At 53.7% G+C, this 25,440-nt stretch overlaps 1 protein-coding gene across 1 annotated transcript in view; it reads right to left on the reverse strand.

Moving 5' to 3' along the window:
* Nucleotides 1–2,979: 2,979 nt before the first annotated feature.
* LOC122373909 (protein MAK16 homolog) overlaps nucleotides 2,980–25,440 on the reverse strand; it is a gene marked incomplete at its 3' end in the record, with an annotated part of 77,160 nt that continues 54,699 nt past the window's right edge. Inside the window, exons 6-7 of the mRNA XM_043352363.1 lie at nucleotides 11,884–12,013; nucleotides 2,980–3,162 (exon numbers count right to left, since the gene is read on the reverse strand). Of these exons, the coding sequence (XP_043208298.1) occupies nucleotides 2,980–3,162; nucleotides 11,884–12,013 (313 nt within the window). The remainder of the gene's footprint in view (nucleotides 3,163–11,883; nucleotides 12,014–25,440) is intronic.

Here is a 25,440-nt window from a genome sequence, read left to right on the forward strand (position 1 = left end):
GTGACATCAACAACATGGTGGAGCAGGTGAATGAGTTTGGCGACGTGTTGTGCGACTGCAAGAAGGGTTGTCTGCGTGTTCTGGCCGGCGGAGCGGCGACGCTGCGCAGTCTGTGCTGGTGGTGAGCAGCTGGCCGTGGTGACCGCGCGCGCCCACTTGCGCCGACAACCTGTGCGGCTTCGACGGCCCCGGGACAGCCCGATGCCGCCCACTATGCGACGCCGACCGCGCACTGTCCGCACGGCCACATGGAGGTGTGCCCGCGCCTTTTGCCCGCACGCCGCTACCTCGCAGCTGGTCTGCAACCACGCCGTCGCCGCCTGTAGCCCGATAACAAAACCCTGTAGCCCGATAACAAAACGGCTGTCTGATAATGCCGCGTGTTCTTTGTGATGTTGCTACTGTGATGGTTGCTACTGCTGGTCTGAGACTCGATGTTTCCATTCGTCTTTTACATGTTAAGGATTTGATAATGATAAGCTTAGTCCGAGCTTAGGTCGTTTATATCATTTGTTATATGGCATATTTTGGATCAAAGCAGTACGACACTGCCTCCTGCTTTTGTGATGTATGCTGGCAAGACGCAGGTTCCGGTCGCAGGTCACCCGGTTCCAATGTGGTCGGGCTGGCATGCGATAATGTGATGTTGTTTTGCTCGTCTCTGTGTTCCACACTTGATGATGTTTGTGAATCTAACCCACATTGTATAGTATTTTTGTTTGTTTGCGGCCGATGGCCTTGTAAGTTGTAACCGTGGCAATACAGTTTTTCCTGTATTATTCTCCAATATTCAAGCGTGGGTGGATATCTTTCTGTAATCACGTATTCCCTTCTCCCAGTACAGTCAGAAAATATCAATACAGTATTCATACGGATTATTCAAGCCCTGTATAATTATTTGAGGTGTGCCGAATCCGAAAGGCGACCGATAAAACTACTAGCGGAAAATGTGACATGATGCCATGGGTTTGTGAAAAGTTTAGGTACCACGTAGCATTCAACTTCCTGCATTTCTGTTTCAACTCAGTTTAACGTATTTCAACGAACATAACATCAAAAATGGCAGCCAGTACCGGCTTCACCTGTTACGGAGAAGGCTCAATAAATTGAGTGTAGATGCTGGCCGGCACTCAATTTTTTGAGCGCCAGCTGACTGTCGTCTGTCGTGGCGCTCAATTTATTGAGTATCGCGGTCCCGAACGACAAGTGGCGCTCAAAAAGTTGAGCGTCTTTAGGGCATTTTCTTTCCAAAAACACCGATATAAATTATCACGGCGAGTGTTCGAGAAGAAACCTTGTTGCTCTCTCTTGCCATTGATACCTTATTTGGATACGATATTTGCCGTAGTGTGACGCTAGAGGCATTGTAAAATACCATCGTTTCGCCTATTCCTTCATAATGGGGCCCGCTCAATTTTTGAGCGCTCAATAATTTGAGCTTTTCCCCCTTGTGCGTGGGACTGAAATGGTGCTAGATCATTGGCGAGTTGGGAAAGACTCAAAGAACGTCAAAATATGCAGTGATGTGCCACACATGAATAACTCAAAACACCATTCCAGCGAACCTATGCGGTCCACACCACACAGAAAAGATAAGGCGGTAGCGGCGGGCCTGTCACAGAACCCCAGAGCAGCTTAGTCTGCATCCATTCCACGCGCGCTGATACTACTGGGGCTACTTTGGGCACCACAGGACCGTCCTGTCCTGTGCCCTGGGCGGCGGGCGGAGGGCAGTGTGCCGGGTCCCCACTGTCCGCCGCTGCGGGCGCCCCGCGCTCCCCTGACCCTGTGCCAGCCGTTTATAGATATCGTGCTGCCGCCAGCCCGGCCTGCCAGGCTAGGAGAGCGTCTCGGCAGCACAGCGAACGGCCGTCCGAATCACAGCGCGCCATACCGCCCGCTGCAGACCGGACCCACGGGACTCGGGAGCGGCAGAGCGAGTACGAACGGCCGTCAACTCCGCCGTACGGAACTGCCGTACCAACGATAGCCATTCATGAAGCGAAATAAAAACCTGCACCTACGCAACTGAGCTGGCCCCGATCACGACCGAACAATATATCGGAGCGGCTGCGAGTCGCGCCAGGAAGTTTCTGGAGTGGGGTTTATAGAGCGTACCCCGCAGGTCGTTACTGAATATCCGTGGTTAGAAGCATGTGTCGATGACGCGGATCAACACAGCAGCCGTGCTGGGACTGGAGAGCCATCGAGTGTCCGCTCACACACCAGAGTCCATCGGAGCGAGATTAGCTCAGAAGAAATAAATACACCATGTAGCAGACGGCGGCTTCGGTCTCTGCACGGCACTGAAGGGCTGTTTGCGACTACTCATTCCACGCCAGGTGAGGGGTGCCAAATCCACGGCGGAGGGACTGAGGACAAGGGGTGACCAAACCCACAGAAGAGCGACTGAGGACGTCAGTCACCGACCCGGTGAGGGTGACCAAATCCACAGCGAAGGGACTTACGTTAGCCACCGACCCGGCGAGACGCCCCCAAACTCACGGCGGAGGGGCTGCTCGTACTGAGGAGTGCTAATCCCCGTCTCAGAGCCGAGGTGACCCTCTCTGAGACCCGGCAAGGTGCAGCAAAACTCACCTCACAACGCCTGTCCCCCCCCCCCCGCCTCCCTCGGCACCCCACCCACCTCACAGCGCCTGTCCCCCACCCCTCCCTCGGCACCACACCACAGCGCCTGCCCCCCCCCCCCCCCGCCTCCCTCGGCACCCCACCACAGCGCCTGCCCCCCCCCCCGCCTCCCTCGGCACCACACCCACCTCACAGCGCCTGTCCCCCACCCCTCCCTCGGCACCACACAACAGCGCCTGTCCCCCCCCCGCCTCCCTCGGCACCACACCACAGCGCCTGCCCCCCCCCCCCCCGCCTCCCTCGGCACCACACAACAGCGCCTGTCCCCCCCCCCGCCTCCCTCGGCACCACACAACAGCGCCTGTCCCCCTTCCCCGGCACCACACCCACCTCAATGTCAGCCTCCTCGTCGCTCTCGGCGAAGTCGGCGACAAACTCCTTCTCCAGCTCCTCCTCGAGCTCCTCTTCCTCCTCTTCCTCGCCCTCTGCGTCCTCCTCCTCGTCGCTCTCGACGCCCTCCTTGGAGAGCACCTTGTCAAAGGTGGCCTGCGGAAAGTTGTACACGTCCCCGTACTGCAACAGGGGCGGGCAGACGGGCACAGAGTGTCAGTCACATTGCGCAGCCCGAACGGTTCACAACAGAGACCGTAATTCACACTGCGCGCTTGGTATTGTACGCAGACACATACAACGTCACGCCAGTGTTTATATTGCACACAAAAAACAGGCCGGCAGTGGTGCTACGGCAGTGGAGCAGTTACACCGACACGGATCAAGACAAATAGACAATTACGGCGCACCAATCTGATTACAGGCAAATGACGACCACCGCACAGTGTGGCCGAAGACCAGTTTAGCGCGAATTTAATCCCAGCGCCGCTCGGATCCACTGAAAATGGTTCTCTGGCTCCAAAACTGACGTTTACCCCTCACCGGACCTATTGGTTTTCAAAATACCCCCCCCCCCCCCCCCTTCGCCGGCCGAAGGGGGGGGGTACGACCCCCGTCGCTGTTTCGCCCCTGATGAAGCTAGAGCCTCGCGGAAAAAAAACGAGCGTGTGTGCCGTTACGAGACGCAGCAACTGGTATCCGATTTTAAGGTCTCAGGTTAACCTGTGACCTCTGAGTTCAGGTCAAGTGGCCCAAGGCACGGATTCGTTTTCTATTAATAACTTCGCGAAAAAATGCCGCAGAGTCGCAATTTTGGCATCATCGTGTTCGCCTCGCTCAGGTGCGTCGAATGGTATACTTTTTGTTCGGTTGAAGTCAACTTAAGGTGTTGACCTCGGGTCAAGGTCAGGTTAGAGCCCCCCAGATCACGAAGTTGGTCGAAGGAGGTCATGTTGCATATCATTCGATTCGGCAGGTCTTCCTGAGTCCATTGGTGGCTTTCCCGACTCGCTAGCTCAATTTGATCAGGAGTTATTGACGAAAAACTCTTATTATCCTAGTGACGTCATAAATGACGTCACGTAAGGCCAATAATGCAAAAGTGAAGCATCGAACCTTGCAAGGAGTGCATGAAATCACGATTCCGTGTGCTTGAGATAGTTAATTAGGCTGGAGCCTGTTCGGCCGCGCCGCCCCCCACCTTGGTCAGGTCACGCCGGGCGGCCGACTAGACATGTTCAAAGCTGAATTGACGGCAAATAGGCAAAAAGTGGCAGCTGAAACTTGCTCGCTTATGTTCAGAAATGTGCGGAGAGTTCAGCCATGCCCTATTCGTCATATCCATTTTTATCCATTTTGACATTTTCCAACTTCTTTATGAAATACTATTGTGAGAACGATACACATGCAGGGCTCCTGTTCTAACTCATTAAACTCAGAAACCATTCATTGAAAAGCTACCATGATAGCAGAAACAGCTTCATCATGAATTGTGCTATCCGGTGATATGCTATTTTCTCATATATCTTCTCGAAGCTTCCGTAAAATTTACATTGAAAACTGGACATATTTCTCAGTACCATAGCCCGATTTCAGGAACCGGATCGTGGGTCTACTTTCGGCAGGGATATAAGTCCTCAAATGATAAAGTGGCTTAAAAATAAGGTTCTATCCGATAACTTCGGACAATTTCCTACCCATTGATAGGTATAAATAACAGTTTATCGAAAGTCGGGTTTTTGATTAAATTCGCGCTAATCTGGTATTCGGCAAGACCGTGCACCGGGGCGCCGCGGCGCGCCGGCACGGTGCGCCCGCCGAGGAGCCGGGTTTCGTTAGTCTGCAGCCGGTCCCGCGGAGGTCAATAGCGACCGAGAGGCCGCGCCACTCGAACCGAGCCTCGAGGGTATGGAGATGTGCAGAGCCGTCTAAAATGCTTGGTCAGAGCACTTCTGCTCCTCTCACTCTCCCTCGCTCCCCTCTGTAAACGGCCATCTTCCGCGAGCGAAAAAGGGAGCAGAAGATGAAGCCTATCGTTAAAAAGTTCCAATCAGAGCTCCAACAAGGAAAAATGAGCAACTGGAGCGTTTGGTTCAAGAGAAGAAACATATTTCATACGAGCAGCTATTCCTAGCATCAAACAGCTGACGAGCATTGACACATTGTCAGAGCTTTCTCTGGATGGAGCCGCGGACAAGGACAACAGCGCGGCAAGGGCCACTCAGCTCGGGTTCAGAACGTCCCTTGTAGCACGCGCAGCAGGTTGTTGTTGTTGTTGTTGTTGTTGTTGTTGTTGTTGTTGTTGTTGTTGTTGTTGTTGTTGTCCCCTCCATCTGCGGCAGAGCCACGGTGTAGCTTCTCAGCTCTGGAGGGCCCTGAAGGCGGCCACCAGGGCCGCCACCGTGTCGCCGCGCCTGACCTCCTCCACCGTCGGCAGTATGTTGCCGACCGCCGGGATTCTGAGGCGAACCCCCATCAGTCCCGGGCAGGTCAGCAGGATGTGTCGTGGTGAGTCGGCTTGCTCGCCGCACAGCGGGCAACGAGCTGCAGGGCCTGCTGCCTGGTGGAGGCCGCCTCTTGGCGGTGGGCAGCAGAGTCGACGGAGGGTCAGCCCGACGTCGTCACCGGACCGGTTCCCCCGGCCCGGAGCAAAACGGCCTCCAAAGCGCCCTCTCCGTGGGGGCTCCTGGCGGCGGCCACCCATCTGGCTGCCGTCGTGTCGTCGCGCTGCGCAGCAGGTCGGGCCGCCCAGTATCCGTGTCGCAGAGTCCCGGCTCGAGCGGCCCGCTGCCGGCTAATGCAGCGTGACGCCAGCGGCTGACCGTCTCCGCGCCGTAAAATCTGGCTAACCCCCAGTTCGACTCGAGCGCCGCTCGGCCCGTTAATTTCTGCTAACGCTCCCAGAGAGACACGTTAGGCACAAGTTTGCGACAAGACGAGCCCCGGCTGCCGGCGAGTTAGCGCGGCCCCGAGGGCCACGGGCGGAGCTGACGACTGTCGGGACGAATGGCCGCCGGTCCCTCCGTTACTAAGGATCGAGGCTATTTCAGAACATAGAGAGTACAGAGCCAATACAAAAGTTTGAATAAAACAATCTAACGTAAGAATGGCATCTAGCTGGTGTTCAACTAGACACAAAGGACGAGTTACATCTTAAATGAAGTCTTATGCGTGGTATTGACCGAGATAAGATAAGATTTAATCAGCTAAAGCGACTAGCGTTAAGAGCACGAGCATGCGTTCAACGCTACTGGGTGCAAAAAGAACCCATTTTTTATTCTTGAGCAAAGTCCAAGCCCATGAGACAAAAGAACAATCTGCACTTTGCTTTCAAAGATTGACGCATCTTGAGGTCAGTGAAAAAGAAGTGATCATCTAATACCCAAACGTTGATATTTTAACCCTCGCATGTGTGCGGCGTTTTCCAGCTTCTAATGTGTAGGGGGGGGGGGGGGGGTCGGTTGGACCCCCCCTTGCCGTTTGGCCCCTGATCGAGCTAGAGCTTCGCGGAAAAAACGAGCGTGTTGCCCGTGACGAGAGGAAGCCGATGATACCCAATTTTAATGTCCTAGGTCATTGGTTGACCTTCCAGGTCAGGTCAATGACCCAAAGCCGGGAAAATCGGGACCTATTAGAAAGTCGTAAAGTGTGGCTGCTAAGGTGTTTTTCGGGGTGCTGATCACGAATATCGTGTTAGTTTTGATCACAGATGATGTCTTTAAGAATTTAGACCAGGTCGGGTCAGGTCAGGTCAGGTCAATCAGTAGGCGTCGTGACGGGTATTCGTAGTACGTGTCAACCGCCTCTGACAGCTTCGTAACATGTTACGAAGGCACCAAAACTACTTCGTAAATGTTCAAATGGTTGCTAAATTCGAATTCAGCTCCAAAAACTAGCCTAGAAACATGTAAAACTCGAAAAAGTGAACCGAGGTCACCCGAGGTCACCAAAGGTCAATGACCTGACCTGACCTTCAGGTGACCTTGACACCCACCCTAATGCATGGGAGCAACATCAAATCACATGTTTGAACGTTTGAAACCACGAAAAGCTTGCAAATGCGCGGCTAATGCGAGCCGACGTACGCCGAATCGCGATTCCGGCCAAACATGGTCTCGGAAAAGAGGTCACAGGTCAAAGGTCATTTGGGTCAGGGTCATGAAATTTTCAGGGTAGGTGTCAAATTGATCAATGCGAGGGTACTGAAAGTTTCGTCGCGATCGGCCGCTTTTTACGCGAGTTATTCGCGAAAAACCATGGGGGGGGGGTCCATCCGACCCCCCTACACATGCGAGGGTTAAGAAGAAAAGTTTAACGTGCAAGCTTTCTATCAGACGAAAGATCATTACTTCGCATGCCTACAAAGGTTTTGCTAAAAAGGACTGAGATAATTTTAAGCCCAGCAGGTACCGCTCCTGATATCGTTGAGCCATAAAGTCCAGCATGCTTTATGCATCGCTTTATGCATTTAAAAAAAAATCGTTATTTTCCACAACAATAGAGGCCCGCTGAACAGTGGACAATGACTGTGACGTCAGTTTTCCCCAGCAAGTTTCTCCTCAGTAAGATTGCATTAAACACACAATCCCCGCAGCATCGCTGGTAACCCCAAACTGACACCAGACGCTGTGTCTAATAGATCCAATCCATTTCCGCTGGCCGCCTCACAATGCCGCCCCGTTCAGCCGAACACCTCCTTTCAGCCGCTATCGCCTCCAATGCTGCGTCTGAGGTGCTCAGCTGGTGGTCTGTGGCTGGTAATAGAACTGGGCCAGAGAGGAGAAACCCCGCAGACCCCGCGCTGCAGCAGACGACACACGGGCGCGGCCGCGGGCCGGGCCGGCTGTCAGTACCCCCAGCCACCGCGAGCTGCGAGCTGCCGGGACCGGCGACAGCGGCCGGTCGCTCTCCCGTCCGGCCGCTCTCCCTCTCCCGTCCGACAGCTCTCCCTCTCCCGTCCGACAGCGTCCGGCCGCTCTCCCGTCCGGCAGCGTCCGGCCGCTCTCCCGTCCGGCAGCGTCCGGCCGCTCTCCCGCTCTGCAGGGAGCGGTAGCCCGCCGTTCCCCATCCCAGCCCGGCCAATGGGCTTTCAAAACCCATCACCAGCTGAATCGACCACATTCTGCCACAACAATGCAACAATACACCTTTCAGTGGGCTCGAAATAACGAACGAAATGGGGGGTGTCGTCAGCAGAAATACGGCTATGACGAGCTGAGACATAGTGCCGCGGCCGCCGGTTAATCCCGGCCGCAGAACACCCCATAAAGCCGGATACCACTGTTAACGACCCGCTTATGACGAGCCGCCACCAGCCGTGCCCAAATTACAACAGCTAAACGGACAACTGCCCGCTTTGATGTCCTCCGACGCGAGTCGCGGCAGCCGTATCTGGGCCCCGGTGTCATGCATGCTTGCAGTGCCGCTCACGTAGCGCTCCTAGCGGCGCTATCGTGTCCCAGTCCGGCCCGATAGCGCCCCGCCACACGGGCCACACCGCACCCGAGCAGTGCCATCGTCCGAACGACACCATCCGGCCCGGCCGACCGGGGCATCCTGACCGCTCCGTGGCGGCTCCAACGGCCGAGCACGGGCGGTACCGCTGAAAGGGCCGTCTAACTGACCACGGAGGGGCCATCCAACAGACTGTGGAGGGACGATCTGACAGGCTCTGAACTCACTGAAAGGATGAGCTGACATATTGAAGGGGCGATAGACAATGGAGGAGCGATCTAACAGGCTATGGAGGGGCGACCTGGAGGGATAATCTGACAGACTGAATGGGCGATCTAGCAGACTATGGAGGAACGATTTAACAGTCGTGTAGGGGCGATGGAATGATCTGACAGACTCCAAAAGGAAGATTTAATAGACTTTAGATAGACAGTTTAAAGACCTTGAATGGCGATAAGGCAGAAAAATAAACAGGGGAGGTGGGATCCTGATGTTACGGCATAATCCGTAGTATATCATATTTGTTACACGAAAGTGATAATTCTTAGCTTTACCATATTCCACACTATGCGATAAGAACTGAGAAATGAAGCGTCAGCACGGTCGTAAGTAGAACCATGGTTCATTCGGTCATTTTATATTCATTATTTTACACACCAAGACATGAGGGCACCACCAATTACATTAGCTTTAATTACCCACTTCGTCGCACTGACATTGACGTCATTTCAGATGAAATCAAGGCCAAGTGAGCCCAACGAAAGCGGTCTTCACCGACAGCTAAAACCAATCGTCAGTCCCACGGCTTCTGGCTCTGTGAAAAACGCTGACGTGCTGCAATACCGTATCACGATTTCTACGTGACCTTGACCGTGTTGGTTGGCTGCGCACCCGGCCATTGGTCACTTGTCACCCGCCGTCAGTTACGGGAAGCCATTGGCAGAAGCGGTGTCACTCGCGCCGCCGTGCCGTGTCACCCCCCCCCCCCGGTGGGAGAGGGACGACCTGCTGCCCCTGCGGGGAGAACGCAACCCGCCGCACCCCGGGACAACCCTGGGGAGCCCCAGGGGCCACCCGCTGCCTCCCGCGGGGAAGAACACGACCGGCCTCACCCCGGGACAGCCCTGGGGAGCCCTGCTGCCTCCCCGCGGGGAGGGACACGACCCGCCGCACCCCAGAACGCCGACGGCCGCTGGCGGCGGGGATGAAGATACAACCCCCAAGGACAGTAAACGCACATCCCACTGCTCCTCTGGACACACTTTCACCTTACTTCCCATCAGAGTGCTGGCAAATCTATGGGGAATAGCCATCCACCGAAGCCGGTGACTTTCTCCGGACAAAGCTGGTCGTTTGGCCGGTGACCCTGTGAGCCGTTTCTCAGCGGCCGGTGACCCTGTGAGCCGTTTCTCAGCGGCCGGTGACCTGTGAGCCGTTTCTCAGCGGCCGGGAGCCCAGCTGTGACCGCGGTGGTCGGTGGAGCGCGGCAGACGGGCGCGATCCGTCACCAGCCAGGCTCAGATGGCCGCCGGCGCCGGATCCTCGAGTCGGATAACGCGGCTGGTACAACAGCGGTCGCGGCTGATCGGGGAGAAAATGCGGTCGGTGGGGCCCGGAGAGATGGGCGGTGGGGCAGGGAGGGATGGGTGGTGGGATGGGGTACGTCAGGTAGTGGGAACCTACACATGCCATGAACGTTTACGCTTACCCCGTCATGCTGTAAAAGAAAACGACCTATGCATTGGCAATAACAGCTTTATCGAAAGTCAATGACTGAACCATCTGCAGGTCGAGTTTAACGACTACCTAGTCATGAACAATCAATGCAGGTAAATTAAAGTGCATGCATGCCTTATTGCCAACAACATGGACCAGGAACCCTTTCGAGAAAGCACATTTACTGTCCAATCGGCGTCATGCCGTGCGACTGTACGGAGACCGAGGGTACGGCACTGCGCTGTCTCCCTGTGTGTGTGTGTGTGTGTGTGTGTGTGTGTGTGTGTGTGTGTGTGTGTGTGTCGGAGGTGAGGTGGGGGTGGGGACACGGTCACCGATAGGTCATCTCCCGTGTAACGACACGCACCTCCGGCACGACACGGCACATTGTCCCCCGGCACGCGGCCGAGGGGAGGCAGCGCGACGGGGTACCATGGCAGGCACCGTATAGTGCGCACTTGCGCAGCGCAAATCACGCGATGGCATGGAGGCGCCAGGCATAACTGCTACTGTATGTAGCCTACTGAAAGCATCGCATCACTGAGTGCTACCTGCCCCAGCGGTGGGCCGAATAGTTTGGGGGTTACTGAGAGAACTGGCCTATGGCTGACATGTCGTTCAGTCAGGTTATAAGTATAATTATGGACGGCTATGAATTTCAGCGCATTAATTTAGGAGTCTAGCGTCAGTTTTAGTGCCGGCAGTGTTGCAGAGTGGCCGCATCTATCGTCGCTATCAGAGAGGTCCGTATATTGAACGCCGACAGATGGCCTCTATCAGCAACACTGGACTGAAAACGCCGATAGCTCAGGGCGTGACTCCCGTGGGACAGTCGACTTTCCTCCTGCTGACCTGCTGGCCGACCGGACAGAGCATCCCTGGACGAGGTCACTGTCAAAGGAACCTGGTCCCCAGCCGGGCGCCCAGCTGCACGAACCGGCCGCTCTCCGGCACAGCTCCCTGTTGACCGCTGGCCGGGCGCTCCCCGTTAGTAAACCGGCCGGTCTCCGGGCGCGCCCCGTTCGTAAACCGGCGGCTCTCCCCGGCCAATCGGTTCCCGGTGACGGCGGCGGCGTAAAAAGCCGCGGCGGCCGTGGCGGCACGCTCAGCGGCCGATCAATCACCGAGAAAAATGACGCGCCGGCGCCAGTGACGCGCGGTCGGCGCCGATTCGCGACCGCCGAGCGGCGCCGGCGACCGCCGCTCGTTACGATCAGGAAATTAATCCCAGCCACCGGCCGACGGCGGACGGCTGCGCGCCGGGTCATGGCGTGAGTCGCCGCCGGCCGGCCGGGGCTCATCGCACCGGCATGTAGACCATGCCGATCGACACAACAGCCATAACTCGCCGAACAAAGCCCGTTTGAAACATGTCCGGAACACTGGTCCGTCCGAGCGGTTGTGATTGACGGCCGCAGCACACGCAGCTCCGTCAGTCCCGGCGGCCACTCGGCGGCGGCAAACACGACAAAACAGAAACAACCGGCTGCAATTAGATGCCGGCAGTCCATTTAGTGGATCGACGGCCGTGCGGCAGGCAAATTCCAGGCGTCACCCATTTGATTGGATCACGAAGACATTACGGGCTTTGCACATGCACAACAAGCGTCGCTGAAATGACTGAATCAAACCGCGCAGCAGCAGAAGCCGGCAGGGTTGTTTCCATGGCTGTTGGGTGCAGCCATGGTTCGCCCCCCCCCCCCCCTCCGTCTGTCTATCGCCGTCGGCACTCACCGTGCCCTTTTTCAGCCTCTCGAGCAGCTCCTTCTCGATGGCTTTGTCGATGTTGGCCGCCACCAGGGCCTTGTCCTCCCTTCGGACCTCGCGGCGCTCCACCTTCCTCGGCAGCGGCACCAGCTTCTTCCTGTCCAGAGCACACACACAGACGGGCGCGTTAGAACAGGCTGACAGACACAGACACAGTAGAACAGGCCGGCTACATAGACACAGAGCAGAACGTAAGAATAGGCTGACTACACACTACACAGCACGTCAGCTACAACACACCGACTTAAGAGCTACAGATCAGAACGTTAGAAAAGTCTGACTACGCAGCACGTCGACTACAACACACCGACTTAAGAGCTACAGACCAGACGGGCACGTTAGAACAGGCTGGCTGCACAGACACAAACTTGCATGATAACTCGGACAGACAGACAGGCTACAGCACACATATAGCGCGGCTGCGGGCACAGACTCCAGGCTGAAGCGACCCGTAGCAGTCACTCAGACACACAGTCCGTCCCTTGTAGTCTACAGACTGGAGACGACAGGGTCCCGTACCGCCGTACTGGCGAGGTGGGCATATACTCATAACGCTGTGTCCTTTTAGAGATGCTGTAATATGGTACGATAGAGCATGCTGTAAGCTTATTTTGACATTACGACTTCACACAAATTCGACTCTTATATCGTATGTATGGAAAGAGGAGCACACTGAGTGTCTTCTGAAGTTAAGTCAGGACCGAGTTCAATAGACACATGGTATCTGGCCTATCTTGATGTGGATTCTCTATCGATTCATAATAAATCAAGCTTCTGCGGTAGCAGGCACCCGCCACTAAGACCTGGAGCTGAGACGACTGAACGGTCCTTAAAGCCATCCTCACATGGCCATTGGGTCTCACCAGTTGAATAGACTACCTCTCCTCGCTCAGCAACAGACAATGCCATATGCCGGCTCCTCACCATTCATCCGCGGATCGTTGACAAGGCACATGTATCATTCTGGCGAATTTCACCTCCGGCCGGCAGCTAAGTGAGCTCCGAGCAGCAGCGACCATATCTCTCTCTGACTCTGACCGGTCAATGGCGACCCATTTCCGACCGCTCCATGGATGAATGTCGTCCCGGCAGTTGACTAATCCTCCTGCCGACTGCGGCCGCCGCCCCGGCCGGCATTATTGCGTCAGTCCCGCGGCGCAGTGCGACTCACAAACATCCCAGTCGCATAAAGCCCGCTCGGCCGCCTATCTGCCACCGCCGACCGATGTACCCGAGCTATCGGCCAACTTTCCTATTGTTCAACTTCTGTCGGCCGGCGGGGAGTTCTCTCATCGATACCGCAGCAGCCAGCAGGCCGGCCGCGTCCCCGGCGGCGCTCAGCGCCGCCGGCATGTCAGCAAAGCCACAGAAAAACAGCCGCCGCCGCTGATCCGACTGCGGGTGACAGTGGAGCGGCTCGGCGGCGGCCGGCGCGCTGCCCGTCACCCGGCGACAGCGGCGCTGGCGCGGCGGCCCGCCGCCTGGAGCGGTAGGCTGTGCCGCCGCACACGCAGTCGGACAGCGGCCGAGACGGGCACGCCGCTGAGCCGACAGCAGTTCCCAACAAAGCCGAGCCAACCGACCTTATCGCCGACTTTCCATTACAGTGTGATTGAGCAAAAAGCCTGATCATAATAGGCTGAGCGGAGCGAGCAGCTCCAAGCCGACCAATCTACTGGCCAATCGCAATTCGTCGGATTACATATCGCCGAACGGCCATTGATGGTAACATTTCAACGAATGAACTGCCGTTATGATAGTAAGCTTTCTCGTCTCACATACTTAGTGGAGGTATTCGACGCAATAAATGTCTGGTCGCCAACTGACATAAGCCCAAAGCGCCCATAATGATACGGCGCTGGAGAGAAAATTCAACATTTGCGAGTTCGTGCATGTGACTGTCGTGGCTCATCCCTATCTGTAACAAGTCACGCAGTGGAACGATTTTAAAAAGGAAGCGATGCAAGAGCTCACCAATAATGGCAATAATACTCGCAATCCATATACATACACAGCTCACTTAACTGGCTCTATGAAAAGCAGCCACTCAACATTTTTTTTTCTGTCATGCATAACAACACAATTTGTTTATAGAACTGCCGGACGGGCCGTTGTGAGGTCGTACATTAGCAACAAGACCTGCCGACCGGCCCGTTTCCCACGCCGGTGTCCGCGCTCCCAGGGCCGCCGGAGCCCGGAGGCGCAGCTGACCGGCCGCCGGCAGCAGCGGAAATAACCAAACAATAAGGCGCCCGGCGGACGGGCCCAGCGAGCACACCAGACACAATGAATTAGGGGGCAGGGGCGGACAGAGCGCCTCTGGCCGGAACATGGCGGCTGCCCCGAATATCGGTCCCTCCAGTGGCGGAGCGGATACAGCGGCAGATAGAGACGGGTGCGGGGAAACTGATTGGGAAAATACAAACGGAAACAGGGAAACAGCGACGGGGATACAAACGGAAACTGGAAATGCAGCTGCGCCTACAAGCACTCATACCGAAGCTGGAGGGCCGAGAGATACAGGCAGCAACAGGAATGCCTCTGCATAATACAAATACGAACGCTGAGAGGTCGAGGATTCATACAGAAGCCGGACAAATACAGAACGGAGCTGGGGATGTACGGGAGATAAGCAGCAAAGCAGAAACAACGGACCCGCAAACGGGAAGCATATACAGTAGCCAGGTAGCAACGGCATGGGACGAAGAAGGAATATCAACGGGGTAAGCAGAATAAAAAAAACGATAGGAAAAAATTGAGAAGAGCCAAGAAACAAACAGAAATGAGATGCGACATCGGACGGGGCTAATCAGGAAATATAGACGGAAGGCAAGGCAGCACTGAATGGACGACCGAAATGGAGGCAGAGGACTGATAGCTCATATTTGACGACTGCACAGCTGGGTGAGGTCATGCATGCGACGCCCAGCAGCTGTCTCCAAGCGCCTGGGATCGGCAGCCGCCGAGCCTGAGACACAACAGCGCCCGTTCATCGGGCAGAAGCAGTGCGGCACTCACGGCCGGCGCCGCTTTATGCCTCTTAGGGAGTGGGCCGTAAATATCGGCCGGCCCAGCGCCGGGACGGGGGTGCCGGGGACCGGGGACCGGGGAGAGCGCCACTCTGCAGCTGGGTGGGTGGTACGGAGCCGGCAGCCGATCCGCACCAATGGTCGGACCAAAGGACCTGACAACACCCTCTCACCCACCAAATCATATTTTTATTCACATTCGCCCATCACCACCAGTTTGCTCAGAACAAGCAAATAACGCGACGGTCTAGACGTTTCCCTTCAGTCTTCATAACTTCTTTTAAGCCATTATTAAATTTCAGAAAGGACGAGTCCTTACTGAAAGAACGAGTCCTTTCAGTAATGATAATAGCGTTGTGGTGCCAGCCACTTTAGCGACAGGCACTGCGCTAGTGCGCGCTCATCCACATGCACAGAGAAGAGTGAGTGGGGATTCATCATTGTTCATTAATAACCATCCACTGGGAGCCTTCGGTAGTTTCACTACATTCTTCTAATTACTTGCAGCTCTCTCTCTCTCTCTCTCTCTCTCTCTCTCTCTCTCTCTCTCTCTCTCTCTCTCTCTCTCTCTCTCTCTCCCTCTCCCTCTCCCTCTCCCTCTCCCTCTCCCTCTCCCTCTCTCTCTCTCTCTCTCTCTCTCTCTCTCTCTCTCTCTCTCTCTCTCTCTCTCTCTCTCTCTCTCTCTCCATCAGTCCGATATCCTGATAGTCGCTCCACTGAACCCGCCGACATTCGGCCGCAATGGGCGCAGGAAACTTTCCGAATTCAACTACCGGCCGACCAGTCCGCAAAACAAATCGCAGACATCGGCGCTGCTGCTGAGATCAATAGCACAACATCTGCTGCACCGGCCCAGAAGCGGCGCCGCAGAGCGCCGAGAAATGTCCCGCTGGCTCGGATCGTGTACGAAAGCTCAGATAGACGAGAGCACGCTGCAGCCGGCCATCCGTCTTCCAGCCATCGGCTCCTCAGCAGAGCAGCGCAGCCTGACAGGCCTCCGTTTACCGGCGGGTGTTTTTCCTACCGGCCATCCTTTCTCAAAGCGTCGCCGGTCTCCGTGTAATCTTGGCTCTCCGAGACGAAATAAAACGCAAAAGGCGTGGACATTCTACTCAACACCACACTGTAGGCGGCCACCAGAGGACAGCCTCCATTTGCCATTTGCACTGGCTGGTTGGGAGTGGGACCATCCCATCTCAGCCAAGCAGCTCCAGCACGCCCCAGCCCTCTCCAGTCCGCCGCACACAGCCGCTATTTGAGTTCGGAAGTGGCCAAAATGCGATAACTCGTTAACCAGTTGACATTTTGCCAAGGAATTTTTATTGTATGTGAAGTCAACCGTAATGTCACATATGGGAACGTATGAGCATCCATGCTGATACATCATTGCCGTAAAAAATACTTTTGCTTGTAATCCGCGGATGACGGGTATATCCCATGACGTGGGTCACTCGGGAGGGGATTTTGCATAGCGTTACTGCTGTCTTCGAAACTACTCGTTCAATACTAAAAGTTCAAACGGCTTCTGATAGGAATAGCTGACAAACGAAACCTAACTTTGTCACAAAAGGTCATGGAAAGGTCATGGGTCACAAAAGGTCATGGAAAAGGTCATGGAAGGAAGTGTATACATTTTTAAGGTCATGCGACACATCTTTAATGGTCCATTTCGGCAAAAGCATCTAAAAATGATGTCATCTGGGTCGTCCGATTCAAAACTATTTCCATTCGACAAATGAAGGTCAGGTCACGGCGAGGTCAAAAAGGTCAAATTTTGAAGTTGAGCATTCTCAACAAAAAAGATGTGCATCGGATGCAATTTGAGCTCTGGAACACGATGATGCTATTCGTTTCGGTTTTCGATGTCAAGAACGTACTGAAATTGCCTTTGCAATATCGAAAACTGTGATTAACCGACTACGGTAAAATGCAAAAGCCGATAACATTGCCATTTCTGAAGATATCTGACTGAAACTTTCCAAAAGCAATGCAAATGCTACATACAAAAGCCAATAAGGTTCATTCTGGTCGATGGCCAATCCCCAAAACTATGAATGTTATCAACCATATCGGACATTCTTACGATGTTCTGTTGGCTGGATGTCTTTTTGCTTTATTGAATTTGATCAGACTACATTCAGTTAAGACGACATACATTTAGGTATTGGTCACCAGAAAGTATACCTACAAGTCAATCGACAATCGACAACCAACAAATGCAATCGACACGAGCGTCGAGCACCCCTCAGCACAAGCAACTGCCGGGGGCGATTAGACGGACCGCGCTCCTCTCTCGCAGCTGATTGGTCAGCTGCCGAACCGCACGGACGTCAGCTGCACGGCCGCCGCCCGGCCGACCTGACCGGGGTCGGCCGGGCGGCGACCTAGCGTCACTAAAACTGCAATAACTTTTGCCGGCAGTGTGATGCCGACCTAATTTTTTCAGCAAATGAATCACAATTGTACGGTATATGTTATGGACGTTGCCTCGATGTGAAGCACGCTGTGCGTTTTTTGGTAGGCCTATGTAAATATTGAAATCCTAAAGCCCTTCTGCTTTGTGCAAGTGTGCAACAATTAGCTTACAATAACTGAGTGGAAAGTTTTTTAGATGCACTATTGTTACCAATGGATTCCGCACATTCTCCCCTTTCAGCTGATATCTTACTTACGCATTTTCAAACAAAGAATATGACAGGAGACTCGTCAACATTTACATGAAAATCGCAGCACAAGTTCGGTCTCACGGAGCAAAACAAAACGGTGTACTTTGGGAGCCCACCAATCTGTGCCAGAATGAGTGATATTTTTTTCTGGATGATATTCTATACAGTCTGATCAATTTACGACCAGAAAATGTGAGAAAATCACGCTTTAAAATTTGTCGAAAATTAGGGTATTGGCCACTTCTGAACCCGGATAGCGGCTGTGTGCGCCGTAGCTCAATGGCGGCGTCCGCGTCGCATTGCTCAGCGCTATCGGTGCCTCCCAGGCGGCCGACGCCGGCGACGGGCCAATGTTTCAGCCGCCGTCCCCGGTACGGGCGATACAGTCCCTTCACGCCGGGTTACCGAACGATCCCATTTGCCGACAAATGAGAGTGCTCGGCCGCCGCCGACTGTCGATTCTATCTTCCGAGTCAGCGCGCCGGCCGAACGAGCGCTCACGTGGCACCATACCGCGCCACCTGGCTCGTAATTCACCGCATCAGTCTTCAACGCGCCGCCGCAAGACCCACTAGTTGAGGAGGGAGCGCGGCCGGGGTGGTGGCTGGATGAGGGTCGGGGCTGAAGTACCACCATTCCGCTCCGTTGCGCTCCTGTCGGCTCAGAGACAGTTGTCTCCGATCACCAGTGGGAGCGACACTGCTCCGCACTCGGCAGTCAAACCCAGCCACCGCCCTCCAGCCATCTCATCAGGAGCGGACGAAAGCTCTCCCGGGGGTGGCCGAAAACGACAAATCTCCATTGGCTGGGGCTAGGAGGAACGCCCGCCGCATACAAATTAGAAACATAAATCAGGGTTAGGGCCGCGACACTTCTTGTGGAATAGAAGAATACATCATCCAGGGAGCTAACGGAATAACGACAATTCTTTCCACCCTTTTCAATGGCGAGTTTTGGACCAGCGATACAAATTCCGACAGCACATTAAATATACGACTCGTAAATGTTTGTTTGTTTATTGGGGCCTAAGGGCGCGTCGACAGCAAAGGGCATTTTGCGCCCATAGTACGCAAATGTTGCACACATACAATTTTTTCTTAACGCAAATAACGCACGCTCATCTATTCCATATCACATTCTTATTCACATTCGCCCATCACAACCGGTTTGCTCAGAAACGGCAAAGTACGCGACAGTCTACGACGATTTTCTTCACAACTTCTTTCCGACCGTAATTAAATTTTAGATGCATCACATGCTAATACGTCAGCGAGATAAGTGGAAAATCCGCCGCTAAAGGGTGCGCTGAATCGAAATGATGCGCTCGCTACCTTTGAAGTCTCTGCATTTTTAAAATAAGACCACCGCTGGTGGCTGGATTTTGGAGCTCTTATCATTTAGTCGTAAGCTAGTGAGTGTATTTCATTGCATAAGCTGCATTTGTTTAAAAAAAAAACTATTGGCGACGAAAAAAGGTGATCTTACATTAAGCACCGAGCAGTAGTTACAAATACATAGAAATGGTAACAGACCAGCAGCCGAATGATTTAAAGTTACTCGCCTTAGCTGCTGAAGGACACAGCAGGGCGTGTGTCCATACAGGGCGACAAAACAATGCAGAGCGACAAAACAATGCAGAGCGGCACGGCGACGGAGCACAGCGCTCGAATGTACTTCGGTTACAGCTGAGAACGGTTGTCAATCGTAAGTACCTCTTCAGCTCAGTGGCTGTTGGTGCTCAATACAGTTGGTGGCGGCGCCGAGCGCAGCTGGGCGCGGTGACCGTTATAAGCACCACTTCAGGTCTGCGCCTGCTGGCACGCCTCTCAGCACGGACGATCAGCGCACCATTGCCGGATCCTGAGGCGGCCTGGTCGCACGGTAACTCGACTCTTTTCGGAATGCGTTGATAGCCATGAACACTGAACAGCAAATGCAGACCTGCCGGCTACATATGCACGAGGAATATAATGAACTTAATGTACGAGTGCACTATTATGCACTATCTACACGGAGCAACACCACTTGTGTGATATACAAGTTGATGGCAATAATCTGTCCTACAACATTCACGACATTTGAGTTGCTACGACATGTGGAAGGAATCGACACTGCTTTTATACTGTCCGCTACAAGTCGGCATTAGACGGTTACAAATGAGCGCATCCATGCCAAAGAGACAGGTGCTGCACTTAACAAACTTTGAACATCAAGCCCCATAAACCTTGTGATTCTACTTCATTGTATGGAATCCACTTTGAACAATTCATCCAATTGTATCCATTTGCATTTGCCAATTTAGCTAAAACTACAGCAAAAACTAAGTAGTGATAAAAACGAAGTGCTGATCATAGATAAGACAAAAGCTTTCCAATGCCCCATATTAGTTGCATTACTTGACCACGCTGCTTGCAAGTTATGAGGGATTTAGCTACCCCAATTATTGCTCGTATATAACACCATGCATGCAACCATCGCGGGAATCATTAGCCAGCGCGAGCACCTATAGCCTGAGTGGTTTCGCCGCCGACTGCAAACACTAGCTGCGCGCCAAACGCATCGCGGTCAATGTCAGATGGCCAGTCGATTTTCGAACGAACTGAATGCGCCCTTCTTTGAGGAAAATTTGAAATTTTCTCTGATACTATTCCCTTAACATACGGCTGCCATTATCATCGCCTAAAACTTGTTGAAATACGAGCAAATAATAAATAATGCACAAAACAAGAACTATCTTATTCCAAATGCATACTAACGAATACATATAAATTGAGCAAAACAACAGCTTAAGTTGCGAAGACCCTAGCTGTGTCATCTCCGCATTTCCATGCTCATTGCTTAGCATCCGTTCCGTGTTCCTAGTCTCGGGAACGCGTGGGCCCGGGACGGGCGGACGGACGGGGGGGGGGGACGGACGGACAGAGGGGACGGGGGGGGGGGGACAGTCGGCGGCGGTGGTGGCCGTCGCGCGGCCGATCCCCACCAATCGACCGTCCTCCGACAAATGCCACTCAGGGCCGTCGGCGACAATAGCAATTAGTCGGCAGGCCAGCGCCCTCGGCACAATGGGACTGAGCGGGCCACCGCCGCACCGGCGCCGGCCCGCCGAGTCACCCGGGGACCCGACCGCCGCGGCCGACCGGACACACCCGGATCTTACCGGCGTAGATGGCCGTTTTTACGGCTAGTTTTACACAATACAGTCGGTCAACAGTGTTTGATCAACACGGACTAATCACCACTTAAAGTCCTTCCTGATTTCCTTTTGGCCTTTTATGTTAACCTTATCAAAAGTTTTCTTCATTAGGTACCCTTCTTGGTAATGCTGCTAGCAAACCACTGCTGGGCTTTGGGTTATGTTACTTGGCCCGTGGCCGAGACGAGCACCAGCATCAGATGAAGGCGTATAAAAAGAAGGGTAGGATAAACAAATCTAGTATTTTCTGGGAATCGACAAGACTCTTGACCAGTTCCCGAGACACAAACGCAGCCACATATCCGCAGCCACATAAGCCAGTAAAGCACATTTAAGACGAATCTTGCATTGAGCATTAACCGGCTATGCATTTAAAACACGCATTGACTTTGCTCATGTGGGTGCGGGAGATGCTTGGTTACATCTCCGACATACCACATACAGATGAGCTGAGCAGCATGTACTTTTCCTTCCAGGCCTGCTGTCAAGTTCTGTTCATCGCCAGAACCAAGGTGACTGCTGTGCAGAGCCGGGTCACCATGGTAACGCCACCCGATCGGCGTTACCAGGCCCATCCTGTGCCCGGTAACGCTCCACGTCCCACGTCCTGGCCCGCGGCCCGATACCAGTCGTCAGGGCGATCAGTTCCTGGTTCAATCACCATTCACCAACATACATCCATGTTTTTCAATCAGCTCAAAACATTGCTCGGCAGTTTGTAAAAACGAGGATCATTCAGGTGTGCTGTCTCTGGGCATATCACTGGTGACAGACGACCAGCTCGACTGGTAAGACAGCATTAAAAGGAAGCACGAGTCTGAAAGGACATACGATTCCGCGCTGACGCTGCACTTCAGCTGGCGAGTGGCGGATAAAACATCGCAGCCACTAACCTCCCCACCCAACTTCAATCTACCTCCCTCCAAACGAATTGGTCACGTCGAACAGAAGTCCATCGTCCCACCAACCAACACGCACCATCCACCAACACCACTGGCCATCCCACAAACATCAGTCCGCCGTCTCCCGGACGCGTATTCGCCAATTGTATTACACGAATCGGCCCATCAACTAGCGACATCTCTAGTGCGACGTCATAGCCATCCGCCGCGACAATGCATGCATTGAGGCTAGATTTGAGTTGAGACTATTTTTGCATTGTACATGGCTATCAGACATGTATGTGTCGCCGTAGCCGAGTGGTTAGAGTCTCGGTGTGATGGACGACAGGTCGGTGGATCGATTCTTGCTTCAGCGGCTCTTTTCTCTTAAAAAGAAGTCGGTCGTAGACGCGCATTTTTGGCCCCTACGTTCGCACGCCAATATCGTACGCCCAATAAATCTCTGACAAGTGTTCATCTGATTAAGGAATAAGTTGCAAAAGAACTGCAGTTGCAGTCTATACCTGAACTACCAATTTTGTTACGGCACTGCAGATATTCGTCAAAGTCGGAAGAGCTATTATGAAACACACTCGAATGACAACGGATTCCTGTATTATTTCATCGATCAGATAAGACATGTATAGAGATAAATTGATGACAGCCCGCCGTGAGCATGCAACTTAACAACCAGTCCCAAGTTATCTTCATAAACGTCTAATATAAATCTTTTGACTTTAACTAGATTCCAAGTAAGAGGACTTAGGTATCCCCCTGGCGGCTGAAATGTAAAAGTTATAGTTAGGGCATAGCTCCTATAGATGACGCTCTGACGGCTGGAAACTGATTATCTCGTCCCGTGATTACGCTAACAGCTATGCCGAACTTTTTTTGTGCATGGTGATTTTTACACGAAAAGCTATCTAATAGCCTGCTTACCAGCGTGCGATTTTTACTTTTCATCTTAGGTTTCGCTACTTTTAGGTACTTTACCTTGCCAAGTGCCCACCTACTTTCAAAAGGTCAGCGCCGCCCCTGTCAATGCTGCGTGCTATCACCCATTGGCAGTGAGAAATATTGATCAATGAATGGCCATCGCCCAGCACCATTTGTCTTTCCATTGGCTACGTTCGCATAGTATGCACTATGCATTAGTGATGTCAATCACAGAAAATCAGAACACCGCTACCAAACCAAATACAAACAAAGACCATTGGAAAATACCGAAACCGAACCAATCGGTTGGACTGCAAATATCTATCTTATGCAACATATTCATTAGAAGAATGCCTACGTCTGATTTCTTAGGTGCACGCCGTTACAAATGTATAAAAAACGCACAATGACAGATGACACGAAAATCGAAGTCGCCGAGTGGATTCGAACCACCTGCCTCTGAATCACCAGTCCGATACTCTAACCACTTCGCCACGGCGATAATGTACCCAATGTAGCTTAAATGTCAATAACTTAAAACCTAGCTTCAATAGACGCCACCAGGGCGAGGACCGAAAGTATGACGCCACGCTGACGTCACTCAGGAGGCAAGCTATTGGTTGGCCGATTCGTGTAATACAATTGGCGAATACGCCTCCCGGACATCACCCGCCATCCCACCTATATTACCCACCGTCCCACCTCTCATCACCGACAGTTTCACCACCAGTCCCAACGTCCCACCAACGGGAATCAGCACCCCACCGACCGGCGTCCGTCAAACCCATGTCACCCACCATCCCACTGTCACCCACCGTCCGCCGTCCGTCCCACCGAGCGCCGTCCGTCGGCCTGCTCAGCCGATCGGCCATCGATCCACAAAAACCGGCGGCCCAGTCCGCCTATGGCGAGTGGACCGACGGACGTAAACAGCGGCCGCCGGCGCTCAGGGCCAGGCCGCGGTACCGCTCAGAGCCAGGCCGCGGTACCGCTCTGACTGCAGTACCGCTCTGGACCGCGGACAGAGGTACCGAGTACCGAGTGCAACTGCGACCACGAACTCCCCGGTAACACTTTGAACATCGATCGAGAAGACGACCATTAGAGCTGTGGTACTTATCCGGTACCTCACATACAACTATTAGACGTGTCACGTGTGCAAACCAACACGACCGCTATCCCTGATACCCGCCCCGACTACCGGCCAGTCTCACTGACCACTGACCCTGGCAAATCTCAAATGACAGTGCAAATCTCACTGGTAATTTCTCTGTCTGACCAATGACCGCGATATCTCTCTGACTACTGACCGATGACCGTGGCATCCCTCAGACCAAAGACCGTGATCTCTCTGATCACTGACCGTGATATCTCTCTGACCAATGACCATGACCAATGACCAGACTCTCCGATCACTAGCCGTGGTATCCGACCAATGAACATGATATCTTTCACCACTGACCGCGATATCTCTCCGACCAATGACCAGACTCACCGATCACTAGCCGTGGTATCCGACCAATGACCATGATATCTCTCACCAATGACCGCGATATCTCTCAAGGCCACTGGCCGTGCTCAGATAGGCCACGGACGCAAACATGAAAATGAAGACAAATGGGCAGAAGCAATATCATAGGATTATCGGCGCTCAGGCGCGTATGAGACATCAGGGAATTACGGGCATCAGAAGACAGTGACGGAACGGAAATGAAAAACTGAAGGTCGAACAAAAAGAAGACGATCTTATGCAGGATAAAGAGGAAGATGGGGGAGGAGGCAGAGGCGTTAATATAATTGAGGAGTCGGGTACATATATTCGAAAACAACCTGAAGACTCAGTTACTACGATTGTGAATAAACTTATTCACAATTCACAACACAGAATGCGAGGTATTTTTCTAATCCACTTTGTCGACCAATACTAGCGCTCACAATCACAGCTGAAAAAGATTAGACGGCGCTCGATAGGAGTCTGCGGGAGCCCGACCATCCTAACAAAGGCCTTCGGCAGACGAGTAAAAGACATCAGACTGGTCACTGCCCCGTGGAGAGACTGTGATGAGCGGGTGGTGCGACACCGCCGCCGCTCGCGGCGGATCGCCCGCCGGCCGGGCCGGTCGAGTGCGTTTCCATGTCGCCGGAGCTGATCGCGGCTCGGCCACTCAGGACGAGACGTGACCCGCCGGACGGCCGACCCGAGCCGGGGGACGGGGAGAGGGGGGGGGCGAGATCAACACCATACGGCACGATATGCACGCGTGGCATCGCATGATACGGCCAAGGGCGCCGTAGCTTTTCTCGCAAGTGATCTATTATACGTTTCTTTTTATGAAAGATAGCATCAAAACATTGACAAGTCACCTATCACATAAGCATATAATGCTTAAAAACTGCTAAAGGCAAGGATGATGTGCGATCGCCGGTAGCAGGCTCGTTTAGCGGGTGTTACTTTGAGACGGAGTGGGAATCGCAATTCATGCTGCAGTGTCCAGGGATCAGGCGGCTGTGAGGGGGAGGTACCGGGTCCGGGAAACGTTCAGTCACAGTCTCCTGTCCACGGGACCCTGACCAGACCGGTGGGACGGGTCCTGCCATCAGGGAGACAGACTCTGTGCGGCCGCCGCGGCCGCTGAGGGCAGGCACGGCTGGGGACGATGGGACATAAGACGGCATATGTGCAGTTGTCGCGGGCGGCCGCTGGGGAGAGGGTCTGGGATAGGTCCTGACCAGGGATCTGTCAAGGGGGGGGGGGACGACTGCGTGCAGCGGTCGCGGCCGCTGGGGACGCGGTCTGGGTCAGGACAGATCCTGGA

The sequence above is a fragment of the Amphibalanus amphitrite genome, unplaced genomic scaffold (genome assembly GCF_019059575.1).
Source record: "Amphibalanus amphitrite isolate SeventyFive unplaced genomic scaffold, NRLGWU_Aamphi_draft 001570F_arrow, whole genome shotgun sequence".
Classification (NCBI taxonomy): Eukaryota; Metazoa; Arthropoda; class Thecostraca; order Balanomorpha; family Balanidae; genus Amphibalanus; species Amphibalanus amphitrite.